Consider the following 15963-nt stretch of genomic DNA (forward strand, 5'->3'; position numbering starts at 1 on the left):
TTTCTTTCTTTCTTTCTTTCTTTCTTTCTTTCTTTCTTTCTTTCTTTCTTTCTTTCTTTCTTTCTTTCTTTCTTTCTTTCTTTCTTTCTTTCTTTCTTCTTTCTTTCTTTTCTTTCTTTCTTTCTTTCTTTCTTTCTTTCTTTCTTTCTTTCTTTTTCTTTCTTTCCTTCTTTCTTTCTTTCTTTCTTTCTTTTTCTTTCTTTCCTTCTTTCTTTCTTTTGTTCATTCTTTCTTTTTCTTTCTTTCTTTCTTTTTTACTTTCTTTCTTTCTTTCTTTTGTTCATTCATTCTTTCTTTCTTTTTCTTTCTTTCTTTCTTTCTTTCTTTCTTTCTTTCTTTTTTTCTTTCTTTCTTTCTTTCTTTCTTTCTTTCTTTCTTTCTTTCTTTCTTTCTTTCTTTCTTTCTTTCTTTCTTTCTTTCTTTCTTTCTTTCTTTCTTTCTTTCTTTCTTTCTTTCTTTCTTTCTTTCTTTCTTTTCTTTCTTTCTTTCTTTCTTTCTTTCTTTCTTTCTTTCTTTCTTTCTTTCTTTCTTTCTTTCTTTCTTTCTTTCTTTCTTCTTTCTTTCTTTCTTTCTTTCTTTCTTTCTTTCTTTCTTTCTTTCTTTCTTTCTTTCTTTCTTTCTTTCTTCATTCTTTCTTTCTTTCTTTCTTTCTTTCTTCCTTTCTTTCTTTTGTTCATTCTTTCTTTCTTTCTTTCTTTCTTTCTTCCTTTCTTTCTTTTTCTTTCTTTCTTTCTTTCTTTTTCTTTCTTTCCTTCTTTCTTTTTCTTTCTTTCTTTCTTTCTTTCTTTCTTTTGTTCTTTCTTTCTTTCTTTCTTTCTTTCTTTCTTTCTTTCTTCCTTTCTTTCTTCCTTTCTTTCTTTTTCTTTCTTTCCTTCTTTCTTTTTCTTTCTTTCCTTCTTTCTTTCCTTCTTTCTTTCTTTCTTTCTTTTGTTCATTCTTTCTTTCTTTCTTTCTTTCTTTTGTTCTTTCTTTCTTTCTTTCTTTCTTTCTTTCTTTTGTTCATTCTTTCTTTCTTTCTTTCTTTCTTTCTTCCTTTCTTTCTTTTTCTTTCTTTCCTTCTTTCTTTTTCTTTCTTTCCTTCTTTCTTTCCTTCTTTCTTTCTTTCTTTCTTTTGTTCATTCTTTCTTCCTTTCTTTCTTTCTTTCTTTCTTTCTTTTGTTCATTCTTTCTTTTTCTTTCTTTCTTTCTTTCTTTCTTTCTTTCTTTCTTTCTTTCTTTCTTTCTTTCTTTAGTTCTTTCTTTCTTTCTTCTTGTTTCTTTCTTTCTTTTGTTCTTTCTTTCTTCCTTTCTTTCTTTCTTTCTTTCTTTTTCTTTCCTTTCTTTCTTTCTTTTTTTTCTTTCTTTCTTTCTTTCTTTTTCCTTTCTTTCTTTCTTTCTTTCTTTCTTTTTCTTTCTTTCCTTCTTTCTTTCCTTCTTTCTTTCCTTCTTTCTTTCCTTCTTTCTTTCTTTCCTTCTTTCTTTCCTTCTTTCTTTCTTTCTTTCTTTTGTTCTTTCTTTCTTTCTTTCTTTCTTTCTTTCTTCCCTTCTTTCTTTTTCTTTCTTTCTTTCTTTCTTTCTTTCTTTCTTTTTCTTTCTTTCCTTCTTTCTTTTTCTTTCTTTCTTTTTCTTTCTTTCCTTCTTTCTTTCCTTCTTTCTTTCCTTCTTTTTCTTTCTTTCTTTCTTTCTTTCTTTCTTTCTTTCTTTCTTTCTTTCTTTCTTTCTTTCTTTCTTTCTTTTGTTCTTTCTTTCTTTCTTTCTTTCTTCCCTTCTTTCTTTTTCTTTCTTTCTTTCTTTCTTTCTTTCTTTCTTTTTTTCTTTCTTTCTTTCTTTTTCTTTCTTTCTTTCTTTCTTTCTTTTTCTTTCTTTCCTTCTTTCTTTCTTTCTTTCTTTTGTTCATTCTTTCTTTTTCTTTCTTTCTTTCTTTTTTACTTTCTTTCTTTTGTTCATTCTTTCTTTTTCTTTCTTTCTTTCTTTTTTACTTTCTTTCTTTCTTTCTTTCTTTCTTTCTTTTGTTCATTCATTCTTTCTTTCTTTTTCTTTCTTTCTTTCTTTCTTTCTTTCTTTCTTTCTTTCTTTCTTTTTTTCTTTCTTTCTTTTTTTTTTCTTTCTTTCTTTCTTTCTTTCTTTCTTTTTTTCTTTCTTTCTTTCTTTCTTTCTTTCTTTTTTTCTTTCTTTCTTTCTTTCTTTCTTTCTTTCTTTCTTTCTTTCTTTCTTTCTTTCTTCCTTTCTTTCTTTCTTTCTTTCTTTCTTTCTTTCTTTCTTTCTTTTTCTTTCTTTCCTTCTTTCTTTTTCTTTCTTTCTTTCTTTCTTTCTTTCTTTCTTTTGTTCATTCTTTCTTTCTTTCTTTCTTTCTTTCTTCCTTTCTTTCTTTTGTTCATTCTTTCTTTCTTTCTTTCTTTCTTTCTTTCTTTCTTTCTTCCTTTCTTTCTTTTTCTTTCTTTCTTTCTTTCTTTCTTTTGTTCTTTCTTTCTTTCTTTCTTCCTTTCTTTCTTCCTTTCTTTCTTTTTCTTTCTTTCCTTCTTTCTTTTTCTTTCTTTCCTTCTTTCTTTCCTTCTTTCTTTCTTTCTTTCTTTTGTTCATTCTTTCTTTCTTTCTTTCTTTCTTTCTTTTGTTCTTTCTTTCTTTCTTTCTTTCTTTTGTTCATTCTTTCTTTCTTTCTTTCTTTCTTCCTTTCTTTCTTTTTCTTTCTTTCCTTCTTTCTTTTTCTTTCTTTCCTTCTTTCTTTCCTTCTTTCTTTCTTTCTTTCTTTTGTTCATTCTTTCTTCCTTTTCTTTCTTTCTTTCTTTCTTTTGTTCATTCTTTCTTTTTCTTTCTTTCTTTCTTTCTTTCTTTCTTTCTTTCTTTCTTTCTTTCTTTTGTTCATTCTTTCTTTTTCTTTCTTTCTTTCTTTCTTTCTTTCTTTTGTTCATTCTTTCTTTTTCTTTCTTTCTTTCTTTCTTTCTTTCTTTCTTTCTTTCTTTCTTTCTTTCTTTTGTTCATTCATTCTTTCTTTTTCTTTCTTTCTTTCTTTCTTTCTTTTTCTTTCTTTCCTTTCTTTTTCTTTCTTTCTTTCCTTCTTTCTTTCTTTCTTTCGTTCTTTCTTTCTTTCTTTCCTTCTTTCTTTTTTTCTTACTTATGCTATTATCTACAATAGCTCATTACATTCCTATTATTAAGAAATTGGTTATTATTAATACTTATAAAACACATATTCTACATGATATTATACTACATCCCCAATCTTATTTGATACCTAATATCTACTGCTTTAATTGCTATTAATAAACAGCAAATTAGGAATGTATTGAGTCAAAATCATTGTTCATATTTTATTGGTAGGGGGAATTGTACCTTCAAATAAAGTGTGACTGAAATGGATTATAGAGTATATTAGTATTATAAAAGTATTATAGAGTATATATAAGGAACATATTTTATATAATATTATATTACATCCCTAATCTTACACCTAATACCTAAACTACTACCTTAATAGCTATTAAAAGGGACCTATTATGCACAAATTACTTTAAAACACAGTTTTGTGGCATTAGTGTGTGAATATAAGCAGCTCCTAATGGTAAAAATGTGCTCATTAAAATTTTCTTATAATCAGACTTGATAAAAACCATCTGCAGAAACACTTTGACATTCTCCCTTTGCACGTGTCATCAGAGGGGAAGAGCCCGCCCACTACTGACCATCTCTCCCTCATTAGCATAGGACCTTAGTCTTGGTTTTAAAGCTGCCACTATGCTGACACACAGGCATTTGTAGCTTCGCGACATATGCCAAAACGACACAATTAGCATTAAAGCCTAAAAGGGTCATTTTCAGAGAGGTCGATCACACTGAATGCGTCTTTTACGTTGAGAGGTGCCATTTTAAAATGATTTGGTAACGGCTGCGAACGTTTTTCCAAGCTGCTTATGCGCTCTGCGCGTCTTGCATTTTCACTGCTTGCTGTGCTTCGCGTTTTAGCCGTTGCTGGTTGAAAAAAAGTAAACTCTGAGTGGAAAAAGCGCGTTATTTCAGTCACGTCTGGTTCATTATCCAATCAAATGAAAGCAGAGTTGGGGTTTCCGTTAAGTGCTTGCAATGTTTGTGTTGTCAAGACTGCTGTCTAACTCACAAATCTTGAATTTTTACTATATTATTACATATTAAAATTATACCAATTTTAACAGCCACACTCTTGCACAATACCCAGCTGAATCAGTTTTTGCCTAGCGGCATAAAATGCGCACCGGGCTTATTTTTTCTCGTCAACAAAAAAGGCAGTGCGGTGCACCTCACATTTTTCTAACAGAAATCCCGTTCAGTGTGATGGGCCTCCTGAGAAATCATTATTTGTGTGGTATTATGAGCTTAAACTTCACACACTCAAGAGACATCTGAGACATATTTTAAACCTTAAAATGCGGCATATTATGTTCCCAGCAAATGAGGAGTTTATTAAAGCTAAATCACAGTTAATTGTATATTATTAGCGAGAGTTGTACGTTATAATAAAGTGTGATTGAATAGTCTCATAAGAGTAACATTTTAGTTTCTTCTTAGAGTAATATATTGGATTATTTTAAAGTAACTATTAAGTTGCTAATGATTGACAGTCGGAATTAGGGATGAGTGTAAACACCAGACTGCACATGGTTTTCAGTCATCCCTGCTGAAAAATTCAGCTTAAACCAGCCTAGGCTGGTTGGCTGGTTTAAGCTGGCTGACCAGTCTGGTTTTAGAGGGGTTTTGGCTGTTTTCAGCCTGGTCTTAGCTGGTCAAGCTGGAAAATGACCAGCTAAAACCAGCTTGACCAGCCTGGTTTAAGCTGGACATAGCTGGTTTTGGCTGGGCTCCCAGCCTGGCTAGACTGGTCAAGCTGGTTTTAGCTGGTCATCTCCCAGCCTGACCAGCTAAGACCAGGCTAGAAATGTCCTGGTTTTAGAGGGGTTTTGGCCATTTGCAGGCTGGTTTCCAACCATTTCCAGCCTGGTCTTAGCTGGTCAGGCTGGGAGATGACCAGTTAAAACCAGCTTGACCAGCCTAGCCAGGCTGGGAGCCCAGCCAAAATGTCCAGCTTAAACCAGGCTGGTCAAGCTGGTTTTAGCTGGATTTAGCTGGTAGTTTTCTAGCCTGACTAGCTAAGACCAGGCTGGAAATGGCTGAAAACCAGCCTTGAAATGGCCAAAACCCCTCTAAAACCAGCCTGGTCAACCAAATAAAACCAGCCAACCAGCCTAGGCTGGTTTAAGCAGTTTTTTTCAGCAGGGATCCAGTGTAAATCAGAGTGTCAGTAGTTGCAGAAACTATCATCATGGTCACTTTTCACATTTGCGTGCTTCTCAGCAGTGTAAGTCGTAATATTTGGCAAAACTCAGAGCGCAGTGAATGGGAGAGAACAACAAATCATTTGTTTACAATCCTGTTTGCTGAAATAATAAAATAAAAAACCTCCACCATGGTGTTATCAAGACTTTCAGACGAAAGATAAAAATAGTGTGAGACTGATAACGGCAGCCAGAAGAGAGCATAATGTCAGATTTACTGTCCTGCCCCCATACACACTGCATGACACACACCTCACACAAGCACTCATTTGTTTTTGTTTTTTCATGCAAATATGATATAATACATACATACACATGTTCAGATGCTTCAAAAAATGTAAATGATAAAAAACTTTCAATGATTTAAGGTGATGATGATGAATAAACTTGTGAAAAGGGACCATTGCGGAGCGGTTTGAGTCAGTGGGCGGGTCAGAAGTCTGTAGCTCCTCCCCTTCCTGTCAGTGGCCATTGGCGCAGCGGCTGGGTGTTTGGTTAGGAGCGTGTGTCTCTGTGGTTTGTTCTGGTCCAGCTGCTCTGATGATGATGATGGTGATGGTGATGGAGGTCTCAGCAGCAGTAGTCCCAGTCTCTTCCTCTGATGGCTCTGAGCTGTTCAGTTGTTGTGGTGTGCTGTCGTTCCTGTCGTTCTGCTGTTTCCTTCACTCCTCCTCCTTTATGTTGATGGTCAGGCTGTTTCTTTGCCTCCTCCATGTTGGTTTTGTTCTTTTCCGAGTGATTGTTTTTGTGTTTTTTCTGAAAATAATCAGTGTTGTGTTTTCTACCGTATCATCCATCTGCATATATGTTTCTGGTTTCATCATGCGTCATCCATTCAGTTTTAAAGCTGGTGGGAATGATGGACCAGAGGAAGTCTATAACCAAACCACAGATCTCTGTGATATGATCAGTATTGTGTATTTACATGTGTTCCTCTCATAATGTGCAATGTAGCAGGTGTATCTTGTAGTATTTATGTGCATGCTTCATTTAAAGTGAATATTTCTGAAGTACTTCAGGCTTCTGTTCTGGTTGATCATCATACTGAAGCTCAGCTGAAAGTGTGCTTTCTTTCTCAGTCGCATCTCAATTATAAGAGTCAGTGCTCTACATAGACAGCAGCTTTGAGGTTTCATTTAAATGTTTTTAGTACTCAGTGAATTATAAGTGCTTCCTTTTTTTCAAAGCACTTTGGCATTTCAAAGCACATTTTTCATTTTCAATAGTTTTATTGTATTAGAGAAGTCATTGTATTCTTTAAGAGTGCTTTATGTAATGTTTTGACTCCAGTTAAGCACAAAAATACCATATATTTTCCAGATATTTAAAGGTGCAGCCAACACAATCTCATGGCAATTCGTAACTTTTTGATTTAGTGGCTAATTCGTATGAATTCATACTGTCTAATTCATACAATTTAGTACGACTTGCTCATCACCCAATGACAGTTGGGGTTAGGGGTGGGGTTAAGTGCCACGCCTCCTTTTTAAAATCGTACAATTTTCGTAAATTTACAAAAATTTCGAAAATATTCACCCAGTGGTTGAACTAGGTATTGCACTCCTGGATAAAAACAAATGCAAGTGCAGGTTGCCAGACTGTAGACCAACAGGAGTAAGCCTAACTATCGAGCCTAAATGCTAATATATAATAATAATAATAATAATAATAATAATTCCTTACATTTATATAGCACTTTTCTGGGCACTCAAAGCGCTTTACATAATGGGGGGATCTCCTCATCCACCACCAGTGTGCAGCATCCACCTGGATGACGCGACCGCAGCCATTTTGCGCCAGACCGCAGAGAGTCGAGACCTCAGTTTAACGTCTCATCCGAAAGACGGCGCTCACTGAGCAGTATAGCATCCCCGTCTCTATACTGGGGCATTAGGACCCACACAGACCGCAGGTTGGGCGCCCCCTGCTGGCCTCACTAACACCACTTCCATCAGCAACTAAGCTTTCCCATGTGGTCTCCCATCCAGACACTGACCAGGTGCAGCCCTGCTTAGCTTCAGTGGGCGACCATGTGAGAGTTGCAGAGAGCTAGCTACCGGCCGAGATTAGAACATATATCATGTTCTAAATAAAAGCGAAATATGCGATAGAACGAATATTTTTTCATATTAAATGGGAGTTTTTGCTCTAGCAAACTCCTCGAATTGATATATCAGAAACGTATATTAGAAATCATTTACTTTTTGCAATTGAAATTTTGTCTATGCGACCTCAAAATATATTTGGGAACATTTGTGCGAGTGCAAAAATTGTTGCCGCAGGACCAGTTTTCACTGCAAAATGTTCAACGTATGCGCGTATTTAGGAGAAATTAACGCAGAAAGCATCTTTGCACCAAGAAACACCAAGCTCAGCGCTCTGAAATGAATTAAAACAGTCGTCATGTCAACTTGCTGCAGTAAACAAATCCCACAATGCCTGCCCCGCTCTTCTCATTGGCCCACTGCTCTAGAACGCCCCATTCGAACGGGGCTTCAGCGTCAACACTTGACTGAAGGCGTGTCTGAAGTTGGGGCTGAATCAATCATCATAGAAGCGTTAGCCAATGAAATTCAGTCAGCAATTGGCCACTGTATAGCTGGTGTATTTGCATACAGCTATCTGATTGGCTGACGCTTCCGTTGGCACTTAGTTAATCTAGTCCCAACTTCTGCAGCAAGCAACGCCTCTGAAGCAGCGCCGACAGATCCACAATCCAGTTCAGCAACGCCTGACGTCACCTATTCAAAGTGAATGGGAAGCGTTAACGCTGACGCCACATGTGAATGGGGCGGAACAGAACGCAAATAGATTGGTTAATATCAGCTGTCATTCACTCAGTTTAGATGACAGGGAGCTACAACTGCGAGAATGTAAAGGTCTGGATACGAGAGTATGAAAACAACACTGACAGATTTAGTTTTAGAAACCACCTAAAGTTACAAATAATGGCACGTCTTATTAGTGATCATGTGCTGAATGTTAACCCCCCATTTACACATTTCAAAGAGTGGATAAAAGACTTCCAGTGGGTGAAAGTGCGCTATTAAAATGACTAAGGCCAATCACCCTGAAGCCGGTGGGACGGAGTTTTGAGGTAACAGTGTTTGCCACATCTACGCATTTTAAGCACAAAGTGTTCTTATGTAATTTAATCCTTCATTTAATCGTCACGATGCTGTCACACTGCAAAAAGTGCAAGAAGTTTGTTTTGTCCGTAGTCTAAATATCTAAAATTTCTTATATCAAGAGAAATTTTCTAGACAAGCAAAACATATTGCTTTTATTTGAGAAATAATATGCCAATATTAAGTGAAATTATCTTTAAAACAAGCAAAATAATCTGCCAATGGGGTAAGCAAATTAATCTTGTTTTTTCTTTTGACGTAAGATTATTTTGCTTACCCCATTGGCAGATTATTTGACTTGTTTTAAGAAAAAACTCACTTAATATTGGCATATTATTTCTTAAAACAAGACAATATGTTTTGCTTGTCTAGAAAATTCTTCTTGATTTAGGAGTTTTTAGATATTTGGACAAGATACAAGACAGAAAATCTAAGCAAGAAAAGCATTATTTGCAGTGCAGTTGTGCGACTGCACTACGTTCACTATCTCAACAGAGCATGCATTCACTGAGATTAAACTATTGCAGTGGGCGAAATCAGATTTTTTTGGGATTGTCGGTTTTGTTTAGTGTTGATTTCAATTGCATAAATCTGTTAATATGAAACTTGTAGTATTGGTGCTCATAATTGTTGGTGGGTGCGCTTAAATTTTGGCTGGTGCGCCTACATTTTTTAAGTTAGGAGCGCCGGTGCTACCAAGCAAAATGGTTCATTTCGAGCCCCCTACTTGCTCTACAAACACGTGTGTGTTCATGACTATACAAATAAAGTAGAATGATATAAGAAGAAAAAATCAGTTTGCAACATCAAGCAGCACAATTCAATTCATTTTTATTTCTATAGCTCTTTTACAATGTAGACTGTGTCAAATCAGCTTAACATAGAGGTTCTAGTGAATTAAAACTGTGTCAGTCCAGTTTTCAGAGTTGAAGTGTGAGTATGGCCCCAGCGGGTGTTCAGGCTGGCCCACGGTATCAATGCAGAGACTCGTCTGTCACTGGGGTCTTTCAGGATTCAGTCTGCACAATCTCTAGAGGCCTTGAGACGAGTACAACCCAAGCTCATTCTGAAAATGTAGTCCCGCGGACGTTTCTGAAGAAAGCGCAATACGTCCCGGGGGGTACGTACAGCCGCATTTATTTTTTTCAAGCGAACGCTGCGGGGCGGTTTGACGCTGTTCCCTTTCGCGCTTGCCTTACCTCCTTGTGGAGATCTTCCCCGCTGCAACCCGTTTGTCCACTCAGCTCAGCGTGTACGTCGGCAGGCTCGAGATGCAGAGCGGAGTCGACCACGTCGACCGGTTTCGAGTCCGGGGAAGAGCAGTTCCAGCAATCAGGTAAGACAAAAACAGAATCCCAAAAAGTAAGTGAACGAGTTTCGTGACAGGGTGAGAACGCGGCAAAATCCGAAAAAGCGGTAGAATAAAAAAAATCAGGGCTTTTATTTTTTTGGACGGCTTTTGTAAACTGTTGCTCGGGTTTAGGGAAGCTAGCGGGCGGGCAGGTCGATCGGTAAAATTGGTTGGGTTAAGGGAAGGAGGAGGGCGAGTCGGCCGATTGGCCGGTTGCGCAGTCAATCATTCGGTCAGTCGGACGGCGGCCTCCAGCGGGTTCACGCGAGAACAGCTCACGCTCGCGAGAGGCATCTGAGGTGCGAAAAAGCACGCAACAGCGGCCTCTCGCGGATTCGCGAAAACAAAAACTGCAGCCGTACGTACCCGCCGGGACGTATTCCGCGGTCTCCAGAAACGTCCGCGGGACTACGTTTCCACAATGAGCCTGGGTTGGATGAGTACCCCTAGGTGGAAATAGAGAATAAAAATTATTAGCGGGGCTGCTTTTGATATTGTATTTAAACAAGAGATATTAAATATCAATGCAAAAATGAAGTGCTATTTTAAATTTGGACCACAATAACTATTTCAACCACTTGGTATCAATCCTAAATTCTGCACCTTTAAATATTTTTAATGTATTGTATATTATACTGCTTCAGAATTTGTCTTCCTTGTGTCATCACTTGTTGATTCATCTTATCATGCTGTCTATGTAGGGAACTCACTACAATCTAACAGAACTGGTCAGATACTGTATTAAGGACATTAAAGCACTTTCAGGTCGGCTTGTGAGAAGAACACGTCTGTGTGATTTTAAGGATATTTCATAGTTGTGATGCTGGTGTTCAGGGCTCAAATACCGTGAGCCGTTGTGACCGGAGTGGCTCTCTGTCTGCAGACGTCTCTCTCTGTCAGATACACGATTCATTTACTGGGCTTTCTGGGATTTGCTTGTGTCTTTGGTACGATACCAGCTCTGCTAATTCACAATCAGAGCTAAAACCGATGAATTATTATCTTGAGTTGATGCATTTATACAACTGTGCATGCAAAAACATACTTCAAATGGAGTAAAAACAAAACATTGTTATTGGGTTATTACAATTAACTTGCTGCATATATTTAATCTGCAATGGGTATTATTATAATAACACGGAGATAACAGCTAATGTAACATTTAGAGCTGTTAAAATGCTTTGGTTGAATGAAAAATGTATTAAAAATGACATTTGATAATCAGTGATAACACATTATGGCAATGTCTCATTTTTTAACATGAGGTATTTCCACTGATTGGCATTATCTAATTCTTCCTGCATCATTTATTTAATTAAATATTCGTTTTAAGATTAATTCATGCATTTCTTTATCAGAAATTATTGAATATTGCATTTTGGAAGTATGCTGGTAATGAATAACTAAGGTTGACAAATGAGACTTGTTGTTGTAGTGTTGTCTATTGATTTTTAAAATGTACAATGCTCAGCATAAATGAGTACACCCCCTTTTTAAAATGCATATATCTGCGAATATATGTTGGTGCATTTAGACACAACAGTGGTATTAAACCGTTACATCCATATATAAAGATAAGGTCATCTAACAACTCAGATAATGCATTAAAATTCAAATGAGTTCTTGCAAAATAAATGTAAATTATTAACCAAAATGTTTTTTTTTTTTTTTTTGTATTTAATAGCGTATTAATTATTTCATAGCACCCCAGGATATTAATTTGACTGTGCTGATTTTTAAAGTTCGGTTTCTTTATTAGATTTGTTCCAGTTTTTGTCTTTGATGCTAACTAATCTGATGTATATATGAGCAATATCACACTCATAGCAGCTGATATGTCTGTATATCAGCACTAGTGGAGATGTGCATTTGCTCAGGCCACAGGCCGAGTGCCTCAGTGCCCCACCAGTGCTGATATACAGCCATATGGCACTGCTAAGAGTGTGATATTGCGTTTATACAAAAGTTTGATGGCATGATCATGTGTATATAAAAAAAAATCAAACATGGAGAGTCTCAAAAATCCTTTTGTAAGATGAACTACTTCCTTCATTCATTCACTTCTGCAGCTGACGTGAGAACAGCAAAAACCGCTACCCATTCACCAACGTCACTTAAGAGCTAGTACATGAATGATTCTCTAGCGTAATGCCTAAAGTGATGACAAAACAGCTGATTTTGCCCACACTTTAAGGTTATATGGCTGAGCAGCTTGAAATGCCATAAGTAAACACCTTAATTATATTATTGTCTATTAAGGCAAATAACTAGACTACAGACGTCCATGTAAGCGTAGTCAGGAGTGTCTTCAAAGTAAATGAAAGATCCAGAAGGGCATCCTGCTGATTTGATTCAGAAGCTCTTTTTTTGTCAGACAGGTATAATCAGGTATACAGACAGGTATAGTCCGGTATACATCCGTGCTACAATAGCAAGGTGAAAGTCATCATAACTTGCATAGAATAGACCCAGCTCCCAACCCAACTTTGAGAATAAATTAACGATATTTTTTTTTAATTGCGCAATTAGAGTCTCTCGTTAACCCAGATAACGACCCACCGCTACTATAAACACCGCACTACAATGTACAAAAGAGAGAATTGACTTAGAATGTCACTTACCCGATCTGTAATTATATTTTTTCAGCTGTAGTTTGAAATTACGCTGAGAAAATGCAGTTTTTCTCCCCTAAGGCATTATGATGCATTCTCTGTTGCCATCTTGTAGCAGAACGTCAACAGTCTTTGCTCTGCTCAGTATGACAGGCTGATAGCCATCAATGTGCTGAATCTCAGATATGATAAATATTTAAAATAGGCAATCCTTATAAATAAACTGCATAGTTGCAATCTAAACAACTACATTCTCGCCTAAACGAAGCCTCAAAAGTGCATTATGTTGTCCAACAGCTGCAATATTTGACTGTAGTTCTCTGCTTGCCACTCATGTGGGCAGACAAGGGTGAAGAAGCTGTACAAGTGCTGATATTACTTTAATATCTCACGGCTGTCAGCCAATCAGGTTCGAGAACCAGACAGAACTGTTGTATAAGCACAAATATAATATTGTAAAGCATCATATTAAAAGAGAGATCTGTAAGAGGTGTACTCATTTATGCTGGGCACTGTATATTTGATGCACTGAATGCTTTTGTATCATGCACTGAATTAGTACATCTCTAAATTTTACTTTAGCTTTGATACTTTCTATGAATCTTAAAATGTGTGCATAACATGTCACATTTTCTGGTATCGTACCATTTGAAGGAGCATTTTCGTTGTATATTTCAAATGAAGTCACCTTAATTTATATTATACAACTTGGACTGCTTCAGATAAATAAACTTTGAGCAACTAAATCAATGTTAATGCATCTAATACAAAAACACAGTAAAGCTGTGTGTATACCCATGAGCCCATGCTCCTGCTGTCAGTGAGTGTGTGTGTGTGTGTGTGGTCTGACAATGGACGTCTGCTGACGGGAGTGTCGCCCCTCTGATCGTCCTCATGCCCAGAGCTCATTACAGTGTGTGTGGCTCAGTGTGTTCACACACACTCATAACATCTGACTCTGCTGCCGCGCAGGTGAAAAGGTCATGCAAGATGACGAATTCACCTGTGACCTCTTCCGCTTCCTGCAGCTGCTCTGTGAGGGACACAATTCAGGTGCGTCTCACCTGCACACACGTTCATTAACACTTCAGCCTTCATCAGTGTCAAACCATACAGGAGTCAGTTTAGAAAACACAGGGGAAACTGCGATATTGTCAAAGATTTGGGGAATTTAAAGTAACTGTGAATATATTGTAACGTGTGTTTTAGTTCAGTGACATTTATTTGAATTATCAGTGTCATAACTAAACTCTCTATAACATCAGAAAGGTCCGACCCTTCCTATCTGAACATGCAGTTCAACTCCTTGTTCAAGCTCTTGTTCTCTCCAGACTGGACTATTGCATCTCTCTACTAGCCGGGCTTCCAGCTAACTCCATCAAACCTCTTCAGCTGGTCCAGAACGCAGCAGCACGAGTGGTCTTTAATGAACCTAAACGAGCACATGTCACTCCGCTGCTCATCCGTTTGCACTGGCTGCCAGTTGCTGCTCGCATCAAATTCAAAGCTCTGATGTTTGCCTACAAAGCGACTTCTGGCTTTGCTCCTTCTTATCTGCTCTCACTTCTGCAGATGTATGTGTCCTCCAGAAACTTGCGTTCTGTAAATGAACGTCGCCTCGTTGTTCCATCCCAAAGAGGGAAGAAATCACTTTCCTGAACTCTCGCGCTCAATCTGCCCAGTTGGTGGGATGAACTCCCTAACTGCAGCAGAACGGCAGAGTCACTCGCTGTCTTCAAGAAACAACTAAAAACTCAACTATTTAGTCTCCACTTTCCTTCCTAATCTGCAATTGCCTCTCTGGCTCCACCGCTAACGGTATTACAAAAATAATTACTAATGTTTTGCTTCTTACACTTTACATACCTTAAACTTGCCTACAGCACTTATTCATTGTTGCACTTATAGTTGTGTAAGTTGCTTCCTTGTCCTCATTTGTAAGTCTCTTTGGATAAAAGCGTCTGCTAAATGACTAAATGTAAATATAAATGTCATGTGATTCCTCCAAAATCATTCTAATATGGCGATTTCTAATGTAATGTGCATTTATATAGTGCCTTTGGGTGATTTGATGATCTCGAAATATACTTTCAGCTTTAATAACAGCTCTGCTGCTTCATGTTTTTGTGTAATCTGCTACTTTGGAGCCAGATCAGTCTCAAAAGTAATACATTTACAAAATAAAATGTATACTGTACATGCACACCACAATTCACATTTACAAAATCCAGTTGGTCAATTTAGTGAATTCACACAAGTAAAAATTCATTCACATGTAAAAATCATAAATATATTCGCCAAATGAATTGAATTTGTAAGGCAACATGGTGGCTCAGTGGTTAGCACTGGGTCTTGAGTTTGCATGTTCTCCCCGTGTTGGCATGGGTTTCCTAGGGGTGCTCCGGCTCCAGTCCAAACACATGCGCTTTAGGGGAATTCGCTTAACTACATTAGCTATAGCTTATGTGTGTGTGTGTGTGTGAATGCGAGATTGTATGGGTGTTTCCTTGTACTGGGTTGCAGCTGGAAGGGCTGTGTAAAACTTATTAAATGCACATTACATTACAAATCGTCATATTAGAATGATTTTTGAAGAATCACTTGACACTGATGATGCTGATAATTCAACTATATGTCACTGAAATATACTACATTTACGATTTATTTACAGCTACTTTGAATTCCCCAAATCTTTGATAATGAATGAATTAATTAATTAATTAAATTCGCAAAGTTTTGAACTTACAAATTGTATTTTGTAAATGTTAATTGTGCTGTGGCTGTATGAACTGTATTTTGTAAATGTATTATTTTTATGACTGATCTGGCTTCATAGATGCATCTTATTTTTCAGGATGCATGGATGAATAAAAAGTTTGAAATAGCTTTTTTTATTTTTTATTTTAAATAGAATACTTTGTAACATTAGCTATGTTTCCATCCAAAGATGTGAATTAGATGTATGTGCAAAACAGTAAAGCAGCGGTTCCATCCAGTCAAAGTGAAGAACATCATCACTTCCCGAAGAACTGAAGCAAATATCAGACAGACAGATTTGCCACTGTGGTGTTTGTTCTCCTCTAATAAATAAGTTGTCCCTCAGAAGATGAAGATGAAACGCAATTAATATGATGGTTTTTAGAGGCTTAAGACAGTTCTGAAGGGAATAATAATAACAGAATAATAATATTGAAGCACTGTGATGACAGAGGGCTGAGGCCTTTTACTATCAGCACAACAACATTTTCGATCTGCAACAATGGAAAGCTGGAAACATGGAAATATGCAAGCTCAATTAATTTACGCAAAGTCCCTGAAATCAGTCCCTTATATCATCACAGGATCTGTTAACTAAACTAAATCACATGTTTGATGCGCATACTGGTATTTAGTTGGTGAATCTGTTTCCATCGTAGTTTATTCACATTATTTCTTATAAAATAAGGGTTTTTCCTACAAATATGAATTAGAGCATCTTCTTCTGACTACAAAGCCTGTCTTTAATTCATATTTGTAAATACTTTTTGTATTTGTTTCTTGTATTAATAAAAGTCAGGTTTACATTCATTCATTCATTTTCTGCTGCTTTT

The 15963-nt window shown here is 36.7% G+C and overlaps 1 protein-coding gene across 4 annotated transcripts in view; it reads left to right on the forward strand.

Annotated features, from left to right (window-relative positions):
• Positions 1 to 15963, forward strand: part of ryr2a (ryanodine receptor 2a (cardiac)) — a 282516-nt gene that overhangs the window by 217072 nt on the left and 49481 nt on the right. For all 4 annotated transcript variants that reach the window (XM_087277000.1, XM_087277001.1, XM_087277002.1 and 1 more), the window contains one exon: positions 13346 to 13426. In XM_087277000.1, the coding sequence (XP_087133126.1) occupies positions 13346 to 13426 (81 nt within the window). The remainder of the gene's footprint in view (positions 1 to 13345; positions 13427 to 15963) is intronic.

Source organism: Danio rerio, chromosome 12, assembly GCF_052040795.2.
Source record: "Danio rerio strain M-AB ecotype USA chromosome 12, GRCz13ab, whole genome shotgun sequence".
Taxonomy (NCBI): domain Eukaryota; kingdom Metazoa; phylum Chordata; class Actinopteri; order Cypriniformes; family Danionidae; genus Danio; species Danio rerio.